Below are 21,196 nucleotides of genomic sequence, written 5' to 3'. Positions count from 1 at the left end.
TAAACTGTAATGTAATAGAGCATAGCCATTTGTTTGCATGTTATGTGTTATGCACATGTGTTATTGGTGTTCAACTGTAAGATCACTCATACACTATTTACCCAGCTGCAATTACCATCTGAAATAAAATCTTAAAATTATAATAAATTTAAAATATAACAAGGCAATGGAAGTGTAACCAGGTGAACTAGAAAATTATTTTGTACAAAGAATGTATTATGTTATATTAGGAAACAAATCAATTCTATAATAACTACCTACTGTATCTATAGTTAAAAAAAAAGCAACTATGCACTTTGCGCATGTATCCTATTTATTATAATAAAATGTTTTAGTTTCTAAATGACAAATCTTGAACATCTTTTTTACTTTTACTGCAGGAATACTTTGGATTTGCAAATGAACTTGACAGTGTCCTGATAGTCAAGCAACCTTTAGACTATGAGACCCTGAGCAACTTCACAGTGACCCTGAGGGCCCAGGATCAGGGCCGGCCTCCCTTGCACAATGACACCACCCTCTTTGTAGAGGTGCTTGATGCAGATGATCAGAATCCAAAATTTACTCATGATCATTACACTGCACTCCTCCCTGATGATGCTGTAGAGGTAATTATGAATAAAATCATAATTTTATACTGTCTATTATTAATATTTGTTTTGTTGTTAATTCACATACTACAAAAGATAATATAAATAAGTAAACAAATAATATGGTATAGATATGTATCTAAGGAATAGTTGCACACGACACGACCAAGCATGGTTTGACCTTCTTCACTCTAGGCGAGAATTAAGACACCAGCGCCCTAATTAACCTTTGTCACTGGACATGCCCACATTCTCCTGCCAGCTTTGCGGTCGCGGCTGTCGCTCTCGCATTGGGCTCGCTAGGCATTTGTGGATGTGCCGCAATCTAATGGACGCTGCTTAACCCATCATATTATTGATGTTAGGCCATTGATGATGACACAATATGACATTAAATTAGAAAATTAATCGACCTTAATTTTATTTCATTACAATTTCTTTTGAGATCATAATATTACAGGCACTACATACATACATATATCTACACTCCCTATCCTACAAATTTTAATTAGTACCATCACTTACACTTATAAATGCTCGTTGGCTCGTTGGGTGGACGACATTCGAAAAATTCCGGGGCACCTCTGGATAAGATTAGCCCAGGACCGGGATAAGGAGCGTACACGAAGGGAGGCCTATGGTCAGCAGTGGGCGATTAACGGCTGAAATGATGATGATGATATTACACATAAATGCACGATTAAAGACACATCACTGTTTACTGTTTGTTTGAATAATTGTGCATTGTGTACATAGGGTATAATCCTGACCACCGCGCCCGGGCCTATCGCGGCCGTGGATCAGGACGTGGGCATCAACGCGCCGCTGTACTACACGGTGACGGGCGACAAGCGGGAGATGGTGCTTGTGGACCGGGAGTCGGGCAGGGTCGCGGCCACGAGGCAGCTGCTCGAGGCTGGCGCTCCTGTCACCGTCGTTATAAGAGTAAGCTTACCACTTGTGCCTCTACCTTAGTCATTTCTAATAGGACGTCGGTAGAAAGGCCCCGCTGTACTACACGGCGACGGGCGACAAGCAGGGGATGGTGATCGGGGACCGTTCACTCAGTGGCAAAATTTGTTTAACCTTTATGTCTTAAATTCCATTCCTCCCAACGTTCAATGGCACTTTTTATGTTCATTATTGAAATATACTTCTTGCTCGGCTATCAATATCCTAGATTTGTGCAGTTGTTACCACAGAATATATAATAGTACAAGTACAGAAGGCCCACTGCTTTGATGTTCACGAAATGCCGCCTTTTTAAATGCCTACAAAATTCTATCAAAGAAACGAGCCGCACGTGCGCAGCGTCGGACGATAGGGTTGCCTATGGATTAAAACGAATTAATATACTCAGATAAAATGTTATAGTATTATATTCAAGTCTTGGTACATTCTAGGTATATACTCGTACAGTATTTATATATTTTTGTTTAAGTCCCAACATCACAAGCCTTTTTGAACTTTTCCGTGGGACTTAATCAATAGTAGATCTGTGTAAGATTGTCCTATTTTATTCACGGTGTCTGTTTAACTAACCATTATTAGCCATTAACACGCGGACATCGCATATAAACCTTAAAAAAAACTCGCGACGTAAATTAACAATAGAAAGTGCGAAAGTGCGTTCCGTGAGAACGCGCGCCACCCCTGAGTAGGCCGCGAACTCGCGGCCGCCAGCGTGTACTTGTAGCGCGGCGATAGAATCGCGGAGTGAGCCGCCCCTGTTGTTACCCTTCACGTGTAGATAAGTTAATTTTAAGAGTATGATCTAAATTCTGGTTTAAACTTTCACGATTATTAACTTTTGAAATCGGGACTTCATCGCGTATTATTTGCTGCTGTCAGAAGGTGTTGATGTCATTTCAAGCCAGTCTTCTCCGAGACCACGGGGTCAACACCGTCCTTGAAGCGTTGGAGGTCAGTTTAAAATGTAAATGAGTCCCGATTTAAAAAGTTATTATAATTATGATCTATCTTCTAAAGCAGTTATCTAATAAAGTAACATGGTAGGCCACCCAAGTGGACAACGCGGACCGCTACGCGCTGGCGACGCTGGCCGTGAGCCGGCGCTCGGGCGCGCTGAGCCGGCGCGCGGTGCGGTTCGCGCGGCGCGCCTTCGCCGCACGAGTGCCCGAGCACGCGCCGCTCGGCACGCCGCTGCTCACGCTCATCACCGACCCGCCCGCTGACCGCCAGACGGTATGTACTCTATACAGTATAATCTCGATGATCCGCCACTGTTGCTGACACGGCGGAGGTGTCGGATTAGAGGAAAATTCGGATTACGGGAAATTAGAGCCATTTTCCTTATATTTCCATATTTTTTTAAATATTTCGCATAAAAAGACTATGCTAAAATAATAAGCTCAAAAAACATTACGATCATTATCTGATTTTTAGTCACTTTTAAAGTGAAGTCAGACTGATAATTTACGCATAGATGTGTAAACTTGCACTTAAATTATCACTTGAATCTGTATTTTAGTGCCGGTTTGGATTGAACGTTTCGGCCCACCGAAGTGCCGGATTATCGAGACTGTACTGTACTTCTTATTACAAAAACAGTATTCTTTATTAACATTCATACAAGTTGTGCTAGTTGTATTTCTTTTATATTGACGTATAGGAAACTTGCTTTTGCCCGCGGCTTCGCTCGCGATGCAATCAATAATTGCGGAATGTTCCATACAAGCGTCCACACCACATTTTAGGGAAGTGGGGGTTAAGAAAGATCACGTCAATTCGACGCTCCGTTTTGCCGTGAAAGACGGACAAACAAACGACACACACACTTTCCCATTTATAATCTCTCTCTCTCTTGTCCAAGCTATGAATCCCATGGTGCATGGTGGTGGGTCAGCTTTCCGTGTCATTCCCTTCCACTTCGCCTATCGTTAACGTCCCATTTATAATATTAATATTAAATATTTCCTAAACACCGGTTTGCTACTGCCTTAGAACAAAATACTCAGACAAGAACGGTACAAAAATAGGTTCAAATATACAGGTACTAACTCAGTTTCGTTTCGTTTTGTGACTTCGGCCCTAGAAAATCCCTCTGTTACTATATAGAATGCCTACCAGCTAAGTTATTAATTGTTCACAGCCGCCCTTCCAGTTCTACGTGTCGGACCGGAGCTTCCTCGACAAGTTCGCTATAAACAGCGCAGGGGAGGTGCTGCTGCGCCGCGCGCTCGACTACGAGACCACACCCGACTACTATTACCAAGTCATGGTCACAGACGGCATCTATGTGAGTATTGTTTCCATGCGAGCTATGCCTCGAGGGCCGACAGACCCCACAGGTGAAGATGGACAGGGCCAAATAACTGACATGACATGCCCATCGAATTAGTAATCTGTGGGTCCCCAGGTGGGTAATGATGAGAAATGCTAAGCGCATTTGTGACTGTTAATACCTGAGCTACCGTAATTTGACAAAGGACAAGTGGTCTAAGGTTTTAGGTGATACATTAGTAAGTTATTAATATTTTGGAAATTGGTGCTGTTCATCTATTTAAATCTGTGGCTCGAACAAAAGTAAGAAAATGTACCCTGAGCAGATTTGTGTAGATTATATACAATTATACATATATATTATGTATATTATATGACATTCTTACACAAATTGTCTGAGCCCCACGGTTAGCCCAAGAAGGCTTGTACTGTGGGTACTCGGACAACGATACATATATTTATATAATATACAAATACTTATATTTGCACTTCGAGCTATTAAAATTTCTCCATATCTCGATACAGGATTAAATCTTTTGACCTTCAAGTTTTGACAATTTGGCCTATATTCTTAAGTTGAAATTTGTTGAGATTGTGAAATATTAGCGCCATTTAGAGGATCATACTTTTTCTTGATGGTTCCGAGGTAGGTTGGTCCGTAGAGTTTATCTGATTATACAGAGTTATGTATGTGTTAGGTTAAACTATTGACCCCTTTTTTGCCAAGAGTGGCACTGAAGCTTGAGTGGTTTCATGGCGCCTCGTGGGATCAGGCGTGACTATATTGCAGAACGACACGGCGTCGATCAACATATCGGTGGTGAACGTGAACGAGTGGGAGCCGCGCTTCAAGTACCCGCAGTACGAGTTCCGCGTGGAGGCGGACGGCGGGGGCGGGGGCGGGGAGGGCTGCTGCCCGTGGGCCGCCTCGACGTGTTCGACGGCGACAAGGGCGACAACGTCACGCTCACGCTGCGCGGCTCCGACGCCAGGTACTAACGCTACCACTCGACTGTATTACGTATATGATGCTCTCTGTGACACCTCAGCGGATATAGCGAGGCGAGCGGCTGCCCGACAACGTCACGCTCACGCTGCGCGGCTCCGACGCCAGGTACTACCGCTACCACTCGACTGTATTACGTATATGATGCTCTCTGTGACACCTCAGCGGATATAGCGAGGCGAGCTGCTGCCCGACAACGTCACGCTCACGCTGCGCGGCTCTGACGATGCCAGGTCTACACTCTATTCGACTCATTGACTTATCAGTATATTTGTTTTTTATCATGCAGAAACGTCTGCGAGCGATTTTACATATTTTAAAATTAAAGGAAAAATGGAAAAATTTACACCTCCGGCGGGACTCGAACCTACGACCTCGGGCTTTGCCGGAGCCATCACGCTCCCGACTGCGCCACTGAGGTTCGAATCCTGCCGGAGGTGTGAATTTTTCTATTTTTCCATTAATTTAAAAATATGTATTATCAGTGTATGTTACTTCGTAAGGACATCAACCAATTACGAGTGTGCAGTTTATGCGACTAATCGCCTGCCTGCCTAAAAATCCTCGCAGCACTCAAAATTATATTTTTGAAGTGATTATTTAATACAACAAATTTCCCTCTTGTAAAGCAAGTAACTAAAACCGTATCCTCACATGTTGTTGAAATGCATTTGTTTCCAGCATGTTCTACATAAACGACGCGGGCGAGATGTTCATGCGGCAGAACGCGCTGGCCACGCTCAACTCCAGCGTGCTGCACGTCGTGGCCACCGCCATCGACTCCGGCTCCCCGCCGCGACAGGTAGCGCCATCTATCTACACGTTATAGAACCAAGGTGTACATAAAATAAACGACGCGGGCGAGATGTTCATGCGGCAGAACGCGCTGGCCACGCTCAACTACTAGTAACCGCTATTGACCCCGGCTCTCCGCCGTGACAGATAATGCTATATATCTATCGTGGCCACCGCCATATTCTATCTACACGTTATCCATAATAAAATAAACGACGCGGGCGAGATTCTTCAAAGATCCTGGCCGGCCGCCACGCTCACCCTTACATTATGCAGGGTCGGGGGGGTTTTTGTCTGCCATTCCCCCTCCCCCCCCCCCCCATCTCTCGTCAATTTAGCGCGTACTCCTTTCTCCCTCATATCCTCTTTCACACAATCCTACATTCGTTTTTTAGGTCTATGCTTTGCTTCCATAAATATTCATTCCAGATATTCTTTTGCTGCCTCTGTGACATTCATCCCTACTCATTACGTGCCACATACGTACTTCTTCTCCGTTATCGGTTATTTCAAGCTGATCAGATCAGATCCATTCTAGCTACTTCACACATCAATCTCAATCTGCGTACGATCCACACCTTACAACAGGCAGGCGAGCATGGTCGTGCGATAAGTTTAGTGTTAAAACATCAGGCGTTCCCTATCGCACTATTTGTAACTGCGATATCCCTACGGCCTGATGTTTTTATCACTTATCGCGCGACCATGCTTGCCTGCCAGGCCTCGCAATCGTCCTGTGCGTTTCAAACAAGTCATAAATCACTATTTGTTTGCCCTTTGTCCCAATTACTTGGGGTCGGGACAGCATGTCTTTTTCTTCCATACCTCTCTATCGGACGTCATCTCACCATTCACTTTCATTCGTTTCATATCATCTCTCACACAGTCCATCCACTTTTTCTTCATCTTTCCGCTTCCGCTTCCTCCTTCCACATTCATCAGTATCATAAAATGAGCCTTTATTTATGTTCCAGACGTCGGTGCCGGTGATCGTGCACGTGCGCGCGCGGCTGCTGGCGCGCGAGCGCAGCGGCGGCGTGCTCATGTTCGCGGGCGCGCTCTCGCTCGGCGCGCTCGTGCTGCTCGCGCTCATCGCGGTGGCGCTCGCCTACGTCTACCGAAAGTATGTTACAACAGCCTCGGCACACTATCCTACAGTATGCCCACTCCCACTCCCCGCTGAAAGTGCCGCTCACCCGCTCTCGGTTACCTCACAGTTAACGCCTGTCAAAAACCCGACCAGTCGACCTATCAATATCTCACTCATACAAGCTTGGTACAGTCGACTACAAAGAGTGACTACAGTGAGTCGTAATAGGGTGTAAAAATGGATACATCTCTTTGTACCTTCACCTGCACGAGCTTATACTGTGTGTGTAGGAATGCGCCTCTTTCATATACAGGGTGTAAACCTAATACGGGCGAACCTCTTAACGGTGGTGAGTATAGGACATAAACAATGGAATTAGATAACTTTTACTTAAAATTGATTTTTTTTTATCCATACAAATTAATTCGGCCCGCAACGTAATGCAAACACACTCGCGTTAAACGCTAGTTGACAGTTGTCATTGATTGTCATCGCAACCACGTTTACAGTACATTGCTGCTGGGAAATTTTTCAAAAATTCACTATGGGGTGAAAATTAAGAGTAACTCAAAAACACCTCTTAATTAATGATAACAATATTGAATTATATGCCTGGTTTCATTTATCGCCCTTATTACGTTTACGCACTGTATTTGATCGCTATTGTCCGAGGTGTGGCCTCGGTAGAGACCATATACCACAAATACAGGAAGAACGATAGGACATGCCGGCCGATTAGTATTGAATACGCCTGTCGCAAGTTCTTGAACCCACACACACACACTAGGACGCTCCTATTGGCCTATTGCTCAATACACGGGCATCATTTCCATATCACTGTGTATAATACGTATTATACACAGTACATGCCAAATGCACGAAGCAATCGCGTCATCACGCACACAACGACAATTTTATTGTATGCTGTAATCGTCGGCGATGTGTCCGCTCTCTAGTATTAAATTGTTTAAGATTAAATGTATACCATTTTGTACGTCCATGGGATTCGAATGCGGATAAGTTTTGTGCAGAAATAGCGAAGCGTCTGGTTCACGAAACTAATGCCCGAAGAGAGCTGGTGTGGTTGCCTTGCACACCCAATCAGCATTCAACACAACGAGGAAATAGCGCTAGCACCTTTGGTATAATGCCTCAAGGACATATTACACAGCGCGTGAAATAGCATGCGATTTTAGTGACATTGCGGACTGTTGAGGTTCCATCAATTCAGTCGGCCGATCCAATGCAAGTAATGCAATAAGCCGCAATGTAATAAAACTCGATCTCGTACCGTCTAAATCAGCCTTTAGGCTAGCTAATAAATTTTATGCTTATTCTTAATTTTTATATATTAACATATATATTGTTGAATGTTGTAGTAGTCGTCGTGCGAAGTCGTCTCCCAGCGCCGCCCCGAGCAAGAGCAACTTCGTGGTGCCGGAGAAGCCGGCGGCGGGCGCGCTGGGCGCCGCCAGCTCCGGCTCGCTGCTCAGCGTGAGCGCGGGCGCCAGCACCATCCTCGCCAACTCCACCAGCAGCCTGGACCTGCGCGACCCGCCCGCCACGCACTCCAGGAGTCAGTACCTACTACCACACTATAATAATAAACAGTACTATCTTACAGTATGCCCACTCCTGCTCCCCGCTGAAAGTGCCGCCCACCCGTTATCGGTTACCTCATAGTTAACGCTTGTCAAAAATCTCACTCATACGAGCATGGTACGCGTTCACCTACACGAGCTTAGACTGTGTCCTTAGGAATGCGCCTCTTTCATATATTTGATCGCCATTGTCAATGGCGTGTACAAAATCTTCTACCTATTTACGCCCTAATCCTGTATCGAAAAATTAAGCTTGTTCAAGGTGAATCCAGGATTGAAAAAAAAAACAGTAATTGCTAATAGTGACCCTGTCACACTCCACCCAAGGCGGAAACCGAAATCGTTGGTTGTTTTAGATGGTAGCCCAAGCTTCGTTAGTCTGTCAGCATCCCTGGTTCCCCCGGACCGGGTGGCATGCGTAAAAGCTTTTCCCCAATGTAAAAAAAAAGAATTCATAAAAAGTAATTTATAGTTATGCCATTTCATGGGATATTTTTGATTCCTTTTTTATGACATAAACGGCTCTATTTGTTTCGCGTTATTTTAGAATAGAGGTGGGCGTACTTTTTCACTGAGGGCCAAAATATGAAGAAATTTTAGACGCGGGCCAGATTTACACCAAAAATGCATTTTACTACAGTCTTGGCCATATTAGATACTATTTTTAAAGACCGGTGCACGGTGGCGGACCATACTTTGCCCACCACTGTCTTAGAAGTTTGGTTATTTTTCACTGCCCCGCGTTCCTTAGGTTTGACAGACGAATGAATAACAAAGTACCAAGCTCTAAAAGATTTCGATATGATAATAAGTGGTAATTATTGTGTCCAGATGCAACGGTGACGCGGCACTCGGCCCGGGTGCCGAAGGGCAAGGTGGCGCCCGCGCCGCCCGAGGCGCCGAGCGTGGCGCTCATGTCGGACCACCTGCAGCGCGCCGCCGGCCGCTCGGGCGTCGCCTGGCCCAGCGCCACCATCCCCGCGCGCGTCAAGAAACTCAGCTGGGACGACGGCGACCAGGTATGCGATCCTGAAAACCCCCGCCTGGCACTCGTAAACTTTTCTTAGATACCCGCTGGGCGGATGCTCGCCATACATGCGGGCGCTTAAAGATAACAACAGGTTTCCAACTAGACATGACAAATTTTAATGGTAAAATTCCACGGTTTCAGCTGTGCAATTGAGTAACACCTTGGAGAATGTACTGAATCCCATAAATTTCACTATTCTCTTTCCGAACAGACCCTAAGGCTGGCTACTTATCCTCCTCAGATCAGAATTTAAATTAACACCTGCTTTAAAAATTGGTTTTAAATGGAAGAAAAGTATTCAGTTTATTAGTCTACTAGAGAGGAGGTAGGGCATAGCGAATGATATTCCGCTTTGTGTGGTAGGGCACAGCACAGCGGATATCGTCTCGCTCGAATCTAGAGCAGAGCCCAACTGGGGTAGTACCTCCGCCTTACAGAAGACCGCAGCCAAATAGCACTAGACCCTACTCATAGTGTTGTGTTCCTGCCGGTGAGTAAGGCTGCCAGAGCTCAACGAGGGTGCGGTGTGCTGATGACGGGAGGACTTACGGAACTAACTTGTTCCGTCTATTGTCCTTTGAGTCGTCGGCAACCCGAACCCTCCTTAGAACTTGTACATTCCTTTTTGCTGTGTACTTAACACAGCAAAAGGGAGTGTACAAGTTTCTAATAGGGTGGCAACGCGCTTGTGACACTGTTTGAGTTGCAGGCGTCCATAGGTTACGGTGACCGTTTTACATCAGGCGGGCCGTATGCTTGTTTGCCACCGACGTAGTATAAAAAATAAAAAAAAACTTTACGTCCTTGTCCATACGTTGCATTTTTTAAACCACTATGTAATAATTATTTATTAACATCGGCATCAAAATCTATTGTGAACTTTTACTGTGTTACAAAGAGCTCTAAATTCAAAAACAAAACAAGTGCTTCCGGAATTCATAAGATACTACAGTCTGACCAAAAAGAGTAGAAATTAAAAAGTGGCAACATTGTATTGTCATCCTTTTCAAATCAATATGTGTGAGAAAACGGGTACAACACTACGATGTTGCCACTTTTTAATGTCTACTCTTTTTGGTCAGACGTACCTGCCACCATATTAAAATTGGTCCCTTAATTCGCTGCTAAACAATTATTTTGACTGTAAAATATTACATCACAAAAAATCTGTCTGCTCTATATACGTAATAGACAACTTGACTGTACAATTTTATACCTTGCACGAAATAAAGCATCAAATAATTATAAGGAAAACAGGGACAGAAGTTATGTTTAACTCCAATTTATATTTTATAAATCAGATAGAAATATATAAAGTAAATCAGTTGACCGTGACGTCACTCAATTCGATTTCATATTAATTCCATATTAGCAAGTCGTACAAAATCGTTTTGACAGTTCTTAAAAAGTAGCTGATTTGACTAGGAGGAAAGTAGCCTATTATACTAATCATGTAATGTTTTAGCTAATTTATCTTCTCGTCGACAGGGGAGCGGCGAAGCAGAGGTGAACGAAGCGACCAACCCGGCCGTCGCCGAGCACATGAACCTTACCGTCTACTTTTAAGTTGACCCTGTTTAAGTATCAAATAATAGTCAGCGTTTATAACTTCATACTTTCTAGCAGAGATCAAAAGTGATTCTTGTATAGCACTAAGTGAAATAATGATTTAACATGAATTGTGGATATGTTTGTCTTCCAAATCATATGTATACTACATGCAAAGACGATTTTGAAATATAAGCTATTGGGTCCCAATGACCCAATCTTCAATAAACTACCTTTTCTCATTAGTTAAATGTTACAGTTTTACCATGTATGTATCATAAATTTTGATATTGATTATCATTGATTATTATTTTGTAAGCAATCAATACTAATATTAAAAATAACATATTTAAGATGCATCCAATAAACATGGTGTCTTAAAATCGGTCGAGTACTTGCAAGTTTAGTATAATTACATTATATTAAACGCTGTGATATATTTTCTTTATTTGTACTATCAGCTGCAAAAGTGGATGGCGAATTTATCAATGAATTTATTCATAATTTCTCCATGCACTTTTGCAGCTGATAGTACATGCATGAGGCGCTCTGATACAACATTTAAACATGTTATAAAAACACTGTAACACTACCTAGTGTTATGTAGTTTTGTTTTCAATGCAACTGAGACGGAATAATTATTGTTCGCCCTGGTTTTACACTCCTGTATATTGATATAATTATATTGTATTTGATAGATATGCTATATCAACTCGTTTTAATGTAGCTTGTCAGTCATATTATTTTAATATTGAAAGAAGATTACCTCTAACCAAATGTTTTTTGTAAGATATTACTTTATGTACCTATTTAAATTATTATAATTTAGTGACGATATATTCGAGATAGGGCTTTATACATATTAAAATAATTAAAAAACATATTTTATGGAACATTTTCTTTCATTTTTTTTTGTTTTTATTTACCGAATTAAAACAAAAAAAATATATGAATGTGCAACTGGCAAGATGTTAAAGAAGAGTACTTCTAGAATCTGTCCAGTGATGGCTGATGTCTCAATTTATTATCTTTTTAACAGGTTAGTATTGAAAGTAGAATTTTGTTTTTATATTTGTTAAAAAAGATCAGTAATAGAAATATTGGCAGCTAATTTGTTATCTCCTTATATGTTAACAAGGTATTGTCTATCGATTGCCTCTTTAGGTTACTGACTTAGGTATAAAGGATTATAAGTTTCACCAATTATTTCTAGATACAGTTAGCACCAAATAAATAGTAAAGGCCAAATTAGCGAAATGCATAATTATGTATACAATAGATACATTGCAATCAGATTACTGTAGGTACTCGTAGTTACACGGCACCATGCCTCAAATGATGGGCGCCACTGCAGAAGCCTTGACACAAGTAAATGAAATCTTATTGTCTAAATTTATATTTGATTTTACTGTAAAATACCTACAACGATTTATAATTTATGAGGTAGTTTTACTAAGTACTTTATTTTCTCCGTGACTTATTTTTGCGTTTAACACATGTTTACAAAGTACGATAGTTTCTTATCCACATTTGATATCATTAAGAATCCTTAAGGTGAGTCGTCCATTATAATAGTAAACTTCTAAAACTTTTTTGTTTAAAAATAAAAGCTTGCTTTGACATCATAAAGTACAATTTTCCTTTAAATCTATGGTGTACATAGATGTGTTAATTGTTATTTAGTACCTACTTATACATAGTGGTGATGATACATACTTAATTAATTACTTAGACTTAGAACATCCATCAGATCTAATGTATTGATAGAATATAGTGTTATGAGAGTTAAGAGTTATGATTTGTACATAAGACGTAGTGCATTAAGTTTCAGTGATGTTTTGACTGTTATTAAATATTTTGTTGAAACAATTTGTTTTTGTTTTTTAACCATTGCTTGCCACTACACACCGGTTTCTAATTGATAATCTCGGAAACAGCCTTAACGTTTTTTGATGAATGTGATATGTGCCCCCACCATGTTTTAGGGGACGAACAATCTATCTGGTTAGGCCTGATTTCTAGACAAACACGCGTTTTGAGTTTTTTATAATACGTTTTCCGAGCAATGCTCGCTTTCTCAATATTAATAGTTATAGGTATAAATTATTAATCCAATATGTCCAATAAAATCCGGGAAATAACTTATGTTACCTACATCGGTGTAGAAAAGCACAAAAAAGAATACCTATTCCCAGTACCGGCCGAGCACTCAATCAGGGTAGAGCGAGATATAATTTTGGCGCCCCTGATAAACTACTTTTGCATTACAAAAAAAAGTAGGTACTGTCTGTTAATTTTTACCATGTTGCTTTTTGGCGCCTAGAGCGGCCGCTCCACTCGCTATTAAGCCAATGGCACGGTTCATACTAGTAGTATCCTGGTACATACTGCAATGACCTCTTAAATCAGGATCAGTCAAACGAATGCGAAGGATGATTTTCCCGCAGTTGTTACCTACTCATCGCGGTTTCGACTGAGTCAGTCGGACTGACATGACATTTAACTTTCATAATAAGTAATTCCATTGTCAAGATCACAGATGTCATATATACCATAGATCAAGTAAACGTATCTACTTAGCGTGTCAAATGAACTCAGTGAAATCCACTGAGTTGTCCGTCTTTACTCGCAGCTTGCAGCTTTCGGGCGTCAATTTTTGTAAGTTGAAGTCAACCAAAACATAAAAAATGCCTCGTTACGTGATATTCAATTGCAACAACACAAAAATTATGAACAATCAAGAGCCTGAGACATATTTAAAATTACAGGCAAGAATCAACTTCAGTACAAAATTTGACACGCTCGGCCCCTATACAAATATATGAATTTGTTTCTTCTATCTAAATTAAGTTCTGTGGTCAAGATGTTATGTCGAATACCCCCTCTTACGAACAATACGAGCCCCACGCATATGATAAGTGTTCAAATATAATGAGAGAGTGGTGCGCAGCGCACGATATCTACGTATTAACTTTTCTTTGATTCGCGGTAAAAGTGGTTTGTGATCCGACGCTGATCGCACGCTTGTCTTTGGACAGAAGAGACATCCGTTCCGTTTATTGGAATAAATTATAGGTGAGCGCAAATGATAAGTACTTTCTAATTATAAGATGTTATAATGCTTATTTAAGTTACATTGGACTGTTAGAGAATCACTCCACTATAAAATCCTCACTTCGTTCTGGATTCTATGTAACCCACCCGGTAAATATCTGTCATTTTGGTCCTTTGTGTATAATAAAAATACAACTGCATGACGAATTTATCAATGAATTCATTCACTATTTCTCCATGCACTTTCGCAGCTCACTGTGCCTACTATGGGTACTATGACAAATGCCTCTGAATATAATTTTGAGTTAACCGTACCTTATATAATACGCAGTTATCCACCATGTAACCGTACACATCGTGCTCGAAATACACTACATATTACTACTACACATAAGAGTAGATATTTTCATGAATTAGAACCGCATATAGTATTTTATGCAACTGGTGGTTAAAAGAGGTCAAAAAAGGTGAGTGGCGTGGGTAACAATTTGAGGCGAAGCCGAAAATTGTTAATAAAGACGCCACGAGCATTTTTTGACTCAGTTAAACACCGTTGCATACAATACTTTTTCTACGACCAAGCACTTATTTTGAAAGAAAATTATAAATTCAACAAATACCTACTTTCAGTCATCTTAGTTATCTAGGTGGACCGCCTACCATTTTGAATATGCAGTTTGAGTGCAAACATGAAAATAAAACTGTCTATGGTATGGTTCTTTGAAGCCTGGCCACTAAGACGAATCGAGCCGAGTTGAATCGAGTTCTATACATTTGAATGCGATTCGACGCGTCGCCAATGAACGCAGCAGAAAACGAAGGAGTCTCGACTCTGCGAATTGGTTTGTTAAGTTGGTAGCAATGTATTTACTGAACTGTAAAACAGCTATATCGTGCGACTGCTACTAAATGTTTTCAGGGTATAGACTAGATAGACTTGTCCTGACATCTTTTATGTAGGGTTTTAAAGTTCTATGCACGACCTTGTAACTCACGAATAACAGTACGGGAGTAGAAAAAACACTTTACGTACTCGAAGCTGAAGCTTTAGTACACGTCTCGTTTAAATAAGTCTAATCTATAACATAGGTATTATGGCAAGTGTATTGTAATACTTATAAGCTATGCGAAGGTTCGTGATTCGCGTTCATTGATGCCGTAATTTAGTAGGCTTTTCTATCTTAAATCTAGTCAAATTCGACGGCCGCTACAACGAAGTTAGTTATCCTAATACCCAGTATAGGATTCATTTTTCTGGAATCCTATGAGCCAGCCGGCCAATTTCAGTTTTTCGGCTTTGTATATTAAAGTGGAAATAAAAATGGTTTTAGCATGTAAGTAGGTATTTGTTTTGCAAGGGACGACGAGGACTCTATAGTAATATGTGCAATGGCAAAAGTGGTTCAACAAGCCTTAAATCATAAGTTGTTTTTGTTTTGACGACCGGTCAGGCTTAGTGGTTTGACCCTGCTTCTGCTAAACCGACAGTTCTTGGTTCGACTACCGATATGGGCTATTATTATTTTGTGTGATAACAACAGAACAGACATTTGTTCCTGAGTCATGGGCTTTTTCTATATATGACGACCGGTCTGGCCTAGCGCCGCGGCTTAGCATTAGCAGGCAGGGGTCTCAGGTTCGAATCCCGGTAAGGGCATTTATTTGTGTGATGAGGACAGAATATTTTTTCCGGAGTTATGGCTGTTTTCTATGTATATAAGCAAGAACGATTTGTAATCGTCCTTGATATAAGTATGTATTTATGTATATAAGTAAAGTAAGTATATCGTCGCCTAGCACCCATAGTACAAGCTTTGTTTAGTTTGGGGTTGGGTTGATCTGTGTAAGGTGTCCCCCAGTATTTATTTAATTATTTATTTATATCATTGAATAAGTATCTACCCACAACACAAGCCCTCTTGAGCTTACCTTGGGGCCTAGTCAATCTATGTACGAATGTCCTTATAATATTTATTTATTTATTATTTCTCCTTCTTGTAAAGTTAATCCGTATTCGTGGAATTTTTCAATTACACTATTAGCACGAAGCGGATATCGTGAAACTCGGTCCTTGTTTACACCGGCGCGGCGCAGGCGGATGCCCTGTGCAACTTTCACCGCGCGCCTGCGCTGTGCGTTACATAACATTGCGCCACGGACGGACGTGACCGCCTGCCGTGACCTCGACGTGACGCACAACACTAGAACCTATGATGCAACTTGCTACACACACCTTCCAGCTAACACTACTTAAGTACTTATAGTTAGTAGGTACCGTCCTAAAGCGGTCGGTCTCAATATTGATGTCCTACGGGTTTCCCATCTCTTAGTAAGACCCTAGAATGGGTCACTGAACACTCAAAAGGCGGTTCAATTTCACGTATTGGCCAATTGTATGATCTGGGAACGAAGTATCAGTATTAATTACATACCTAAATGACGCATGCCTCATTTTTTTTCAGAGATAATGAAGTTGGTGTTGTTGGTAGTCACGGTAGCCGCCGTGACCGGCGTGCGCTCGTCGAACTTCACTTCTGCCGACGACACATGCGATGTCGATGGGCCCGGCCCATGGAGCGCTCTGCTCGAGGAGTGGGCCATCTCCGCCGGGGAACGCCCGGGCAGGCAAGGTGCGTTAGACATATTTGGATGAATGTAACTAAAACTGAGTGCCCTTCACCTCTTGATTCCCTAACTACAATTTCCTGAAAATGGTAACAGATAACTTATTATCAATCATGAAATACATATAAAATTGCGCTAGCTAGATTATGCATCGTGCATTGTACCTACCTACGTTTCAAGCAACCATCAACCATCTATCTATATCTTCATATACCATGGTGCGAATTGAATCCAACAGGTAGAATCATGGCGCTCCCTCCGTCGTCGGGCTACTACATAACGGACCGAATCGACACTCCACTCGTGCCGCCGCCCGCGCCGCGGCCTGCGGGCTCACGGCCCTACGAGGAGTGGGCTGCCACGCCGCCGCCGCCGCCAGGCCCCGGGAAAATAGTCAATCGGCCCCCTAATCCCTATAAGGATAAGTTTAAACCCAGCTACGAATATGTACGTATTATAAATTAATACCTATGTGTATAGTCAAAAGGTCCACTTTGCTGTACCGTAAGAACGAGATTCGTTTGCATCTTTATAGGAATAACCTGTCATAGCGTCCTTATGACAAACCTATATATCTAGGACTTTTTGCCTTGAAACGACAAATATCACATAAATCATAAATCATTTATTTGCGTGAATAGGGTCAGATTACAGGTGTTACATAATACAAAATGTTCTCCTTATTCAACCGTCCACAAACAGCATGCAAATATTGTTCTTAAACTAAGTATTCACTACAATACCTAAGTATTATTTTATATACATTATGTCAGATAGTCTTTGAGTGAGTAAAACATTTTATTTAATAACCATTCATGCAAGGCTTGCTTAAATTTATTAAATGGCAAACATTTGATGTCAGATGGCAAGTCATTATATATTTCCACGCACATTGCGGTACAATTTTTATTAAAAATAGCAGTTCTCTTTTGGGTTCACGAACTTAATGCTAAAACCGTAAACGGCTTAAGTATTTTTTTTATCCAACAGACGCCTCCGCAGCAAAACAAACCGATCCCAGCATATCCACAGCAGCCAAATCGACCAAATTCCATAGACAGGTTGGACGATCCTCCACGAAAGCAGGTCACAGAGACAGACTTATACTTGCTCTCCGCTATTGAAAAATTGGTGTATAGAGCTGATCTAATGGAAAAGAGGTTGAGAAAATTGGAGGAGTCCATGCACGTATTGGTAGCCGGTTCTAATCATCATCCAGGTAAATTTATATACATTAAAAGACTAAAATTTCGCTGCTTTTGGGTGTAGGTGTAGGTACCCTCTGTGCCCGCCTCTCGCGCAGCATGTTACGCCTCATTACATGACAGGACGGAAAAGGATTACCTATGCATTAACACAATATGTACATTAAATGTATGTACAGTGGCAAGTGGCTCATGAATTTTACAGAATATAGACAGAACTAACCTAAGGGCCCATTTAGACGGTACGAGCCGTACGAGAACTCGAATACGAGTTTTACTACATTGCGGATTTGATGGCTGTGCTGAATGTATTTAACCTCCACAGCCCGCAATGTAATTAAAATCGCATGCGTTCGCACGCAGTCTAAATCAGGTCTAAAACATCCGTAATTCTTCAGATCCCTGTGTGGCGAATTTCACGCGAGTGGGCGACACATGCTACCACTTCTCTGCGGCGGGGGCGGACTGGAAGACGGCCAACCTGGCGTGCCGCAAGCTGCGCTCCAACTTGCTGGAGCTGGAGGCCGAGCCCGAGCGCCGCCAGCTGCTCGCGCACTTGCTCAGCGATCACAAGATCAAAGGTATTCACTGAAACTTGCTTAAAAAAACATTCTAAACTGCCACTGAGCGCCGCAATTCAAAATTCACAACGAATCTGATATTATTATTAAGCGGGTACGTAATATTCATATGTGTTTACTAACATTAACAGCGCTGGACTGGTGGACCGGCGGGCTAAACCCCGGCCTGTTGTGGATCTGGTCCAACTCTGCGCGGCCCGTGTCGGGCGGCACGGGCGCCGCGGGCGCTGCGGGCGCTGCCGGCAACGTCACCGTCGTGGGCGACGGCCGCTGCCTCGCGCTAGTCCACGACCCCGCGGCGCGCAGCTACGTCTACAGGGGCCAGGACTGCGGACTCAAGCACAGATACGTCTGCGAGAAAGGAGAGGACAAAGCCAAACTCAGTAACGAAATAGAAACTGTATCCAAAAACAAACTTACCAACGAGATCACGACTGAAACTCCCAACAAGCCTTCCACTCAGTCCTAATATATATAAGCTTTCAACCGCAATCCAGTTTATTTATGTTGGTTTTAAATTTAACAAGAAGACTGAATTATCATAAATGTTAAAATAAATGTATAGCGATGTATAGATAAAACCTATTTATAAATAAAACAAATTATTTATAGTAATGACTTATTATTCTATAATATTTACAAAGTTACAAGAATCACAACAAAATAACGTATATAAAATAAATTATTAGTTAGTCCGCGTGCACTAAACACCATGTACGAACTCTGAAACATAACTCAGAAGGGCTATGGATTTACGAATAAAGACTGTATCGTTAAGTATGAGGACAACTTTGAGTAGCCGTATTTATTTGCTATTATATTTTTTTCTTAAAACATGACATAGGCTTAATAAGGCACATAATGAGGTTCACATTTTGTCCTAGAAACTCGACGTAAAGCAAGTGGTTTAGACAGTATTGACTTAATCCTCCCGAGTAACAATTACGATTCCGGACAAATGCTACTAGAAAATTCACAAAGTGCGTAAAAAACGATACGATTGCGAAAAAAAATTGTACTGTGTGAACCTCAACGACATATGATCCACAAAGCAGAATATCTGGACATAGTCTAGCCATAGTTATTTTTAAGAAATAAAGTTCAGGATCTGTGTATGGCGGCCATTTAGAGAATGTGGCATGGTGCTTCCTCTAACTCCGACTTTGATGTCGAATTTAACTATCATACACTGTTTATATCGATTTGGTTTAGGCACTGTTCAAACACCGTGAATGTCAGTTAGACTTTGGCCTATGGCTAATTTTTTTATCTGTTTCTCTCATCCTGCTTGCATCAAAAATTTACGACAATCCGGAACGTTGCTCAAAATAGCGTTTTTTTTTAATTATATAAATTCACCGCATTTATTCTGCAAGTACCCAATTGAAAAACCATGAAGAGGACTCTTAAAGAATATATTTTGGCAGCATATTAACCTTTGTTTGTTGAAATCGTACAAACAGTCAATGAAATATTCTCAAATTAAGCCAGATAGGGGTTGTCCGAAATTTATTTGCTAGACCTTAATGAAAGTACCATAAAGTCTCTAAAATAAAATAAAAATTAGACCTTCTTATATCAAATAGTGCTTTCCAATACCTTCAGATCATACTCTCGGAACATAATAATATAAAATTATGCACATGTCAACATTTAGACGAGGTTTGTTTTGTCCTTATACTTATCGATACAGTCCTTATTCCAATTGATGACAAGTGAGGCGCAGGAACGTAAACAAGTACGTGGTGCAACGGCCGCGGTTACAGGTGATTAGGATCTCACCTAGCTTATGTTGAGATCGGAATCCTTTCTTACACTGCTAATTAGTGCGCCGAGATACGTCTAATTTAAGGGTCCATTTGTTATAAGTTGAGGCAATAACATTGACGATTATTTGAAAACTTTTGTTTATTTCCTTTTGCTGAAGTTCAGTTTAAACGTAAAGCTAGCAGTTATTGGGTGGGTTAGGATATGTAACTGCTCAAGTAGATCCCAATATGCATTAAGAACTTTGTCTTTTGAACAATCACTCATAAACGATATAATGACCACTTGTAAATAATTGCGTGACTAACGCGTGATGTTACAAAGTTATCACAGAACAGGAAGCTACGAGAAACAGTCAGTTCTATGGTGTCGCTTTAGTCACTCAGAACGTACTCAAAAATCAGGACAAATTACTAAAATTTAAATTTTGTCCTAAATGAACTGTGTACGAAATATCTAGCGAATTTTCGCCAAGGTACCTTACAAACTTATTTATAATATATTTCTATATCAGACGCTAGCCGACTATAACATGAACAGAGGCGTTGTAAATATACTCGTACATAACATTTAGTCAGACACTTTATTATTGCTGTAATCGTCATCTTTGTTAGTATAGGTATTTTATTAATAACGCTTGATTGATAAAGCTAGCTCCAAATGCGATTTTGTACTTTAAAAATAAAAAAATAAATAAAACAAATCATTGTTACAAAAATCCAAACTCGTTGTCCCAAATCGTAAGTATTAAAGTAAGACACTTGAAGTGAAACCGCGGTAATAATAAATAATATAGAGAGAAGTACTAACTCCGATTTACTATCCACAAAATACATAAATATCAAAGATTCTTTGATTGTAGAAGATGTCTAAAGTAAGACCAATTTCTTGCAGTTTTAGAAAAATAAATCGTTTCACTATCCTGTGATATCAAAACATGACTCAACGCAGCATTATCTAGTTAGACCGTCATATATTTTTGGACTATACGTCTCTTCTCCTATCAAAAAGTCTTTGATAAGTAACAAGAATTGTATAATCTTAAAGAAGTTTTTTTAAAG

The 21,196-nt window shown here is 41.1% G+C and overlaps 2 protein-coding genes across 2 annotated transcripts in view; both read left to right on the top strand.

Moving 5' to 3' along the window:
• The window catches only part of LOC125240825 (protocadherin Fat 4), a 59,798-nt gene extending 48,446 nt beyond the window's left edge, over positions 1 to 11,352 (top strand). Inside the window, 11 exon segments of the mRNA XM_048148951.1 lie at positions 381 to 608; positions 1,347 to 1,535; positions 2,607 to 2,795; positions 3,703 to 3,849; positions 4,624 to 4,717; positions 4,720 to 4,825; positions 5,521 to 5,641; positions 6,609 to 6,757; positions 8,104 to 8,300; positions 9,157 to 9,344; positions 10,844 to 11,352. Of these exon segments, the coding sequence (XP_048004908.1) occupies positions 381 to 608; positions 1,347 to 1,535; positions 2,607 to 2,795; positions 3,703 to 3,849; positions 4,624 to 4,717; positions 4,720 to 4,825; positions 5,521 to 5,641; positions 6,609 to 6,757; positions 8,104 to 8,300; positions 9,157 to 9,344; positions 10,844 to 10,921 (1,686 nt within the window). The 3' untranslated portion in view covers positions 10,922 to 11,352.
• Positions 11,353 to 13,833: 2,481 nt separating this feature from the next.
• LOC125241148 lies at positions 13,834 to 18,979 on the top strand. Its single transcript, XM_048149485.1, has 6 exons — positions 13,834 to 13,978; positions 16,420 to 16,587; positions 16,821 to 17,029; positions 17,573 to 17,801; positions 18,186 to 18,368; positions 18,500 to 18,979. Exons 2-6 carry the CDS (start codon positions 16,425 to 16,427, stop codon positions 18,835 to 18,837), a joined length of 1,122 nt encoding a protein of 373 aa, XP_048005442.1. The 5' UTR covers positions 13,834 to 13,978; positions 16,420 to 16,424; the 3' UTR covers positions 18,838 to 18,979.
• Positions 18,980 to 21,196: the final 2,217 nt, after the last annotated feature.

Source organism: Leguminivora glycinivorella, chromosome Z (genome assembly GCF_023078275.1).
Source record: "Leguminivora glycinivorella isolate SPB_JAAS2020 chromosome Z, LegGlyc_1.1, whole genome shotgun sequence".
In the NCBI taxonomy this organism is placed as follows: domain Eukaryota; kingdom Metazoa; phylum Arthropoda; class Insecta; order Lepidoptera; family Tortricidae; genus Leguminivora; species Leguminivora glycinivorella.
This window is presented reverse-complemented; position numbering and strand designations above follow the sequence as displayed.

Excerpts from the sequence above, each read along its gene's own strand:
- LOC125241148 (XM_048149485.1), top strand. The coding sequence starts at position 16,425 with ATGAAGTTGGTGTTGTTGGTAGTCACGGTAGCCGCCGTGACCGGCGTG. Across the intron at positions 17,802-18,185 it reads CGGTTCTAATCATCATCCAG|ATCCCTGTGTGGCGAATTTC; the intron begins GTAAATTTATAT and ends GTAATTCTTCAG. Across the intron at positions 18,369-18,499 it reads CAGCGATCACAAGATCAAAG|CGCTGGACTGGTGGACCGGC; the intron begins GTATTCACTGAA and ends TAACATTAACAG.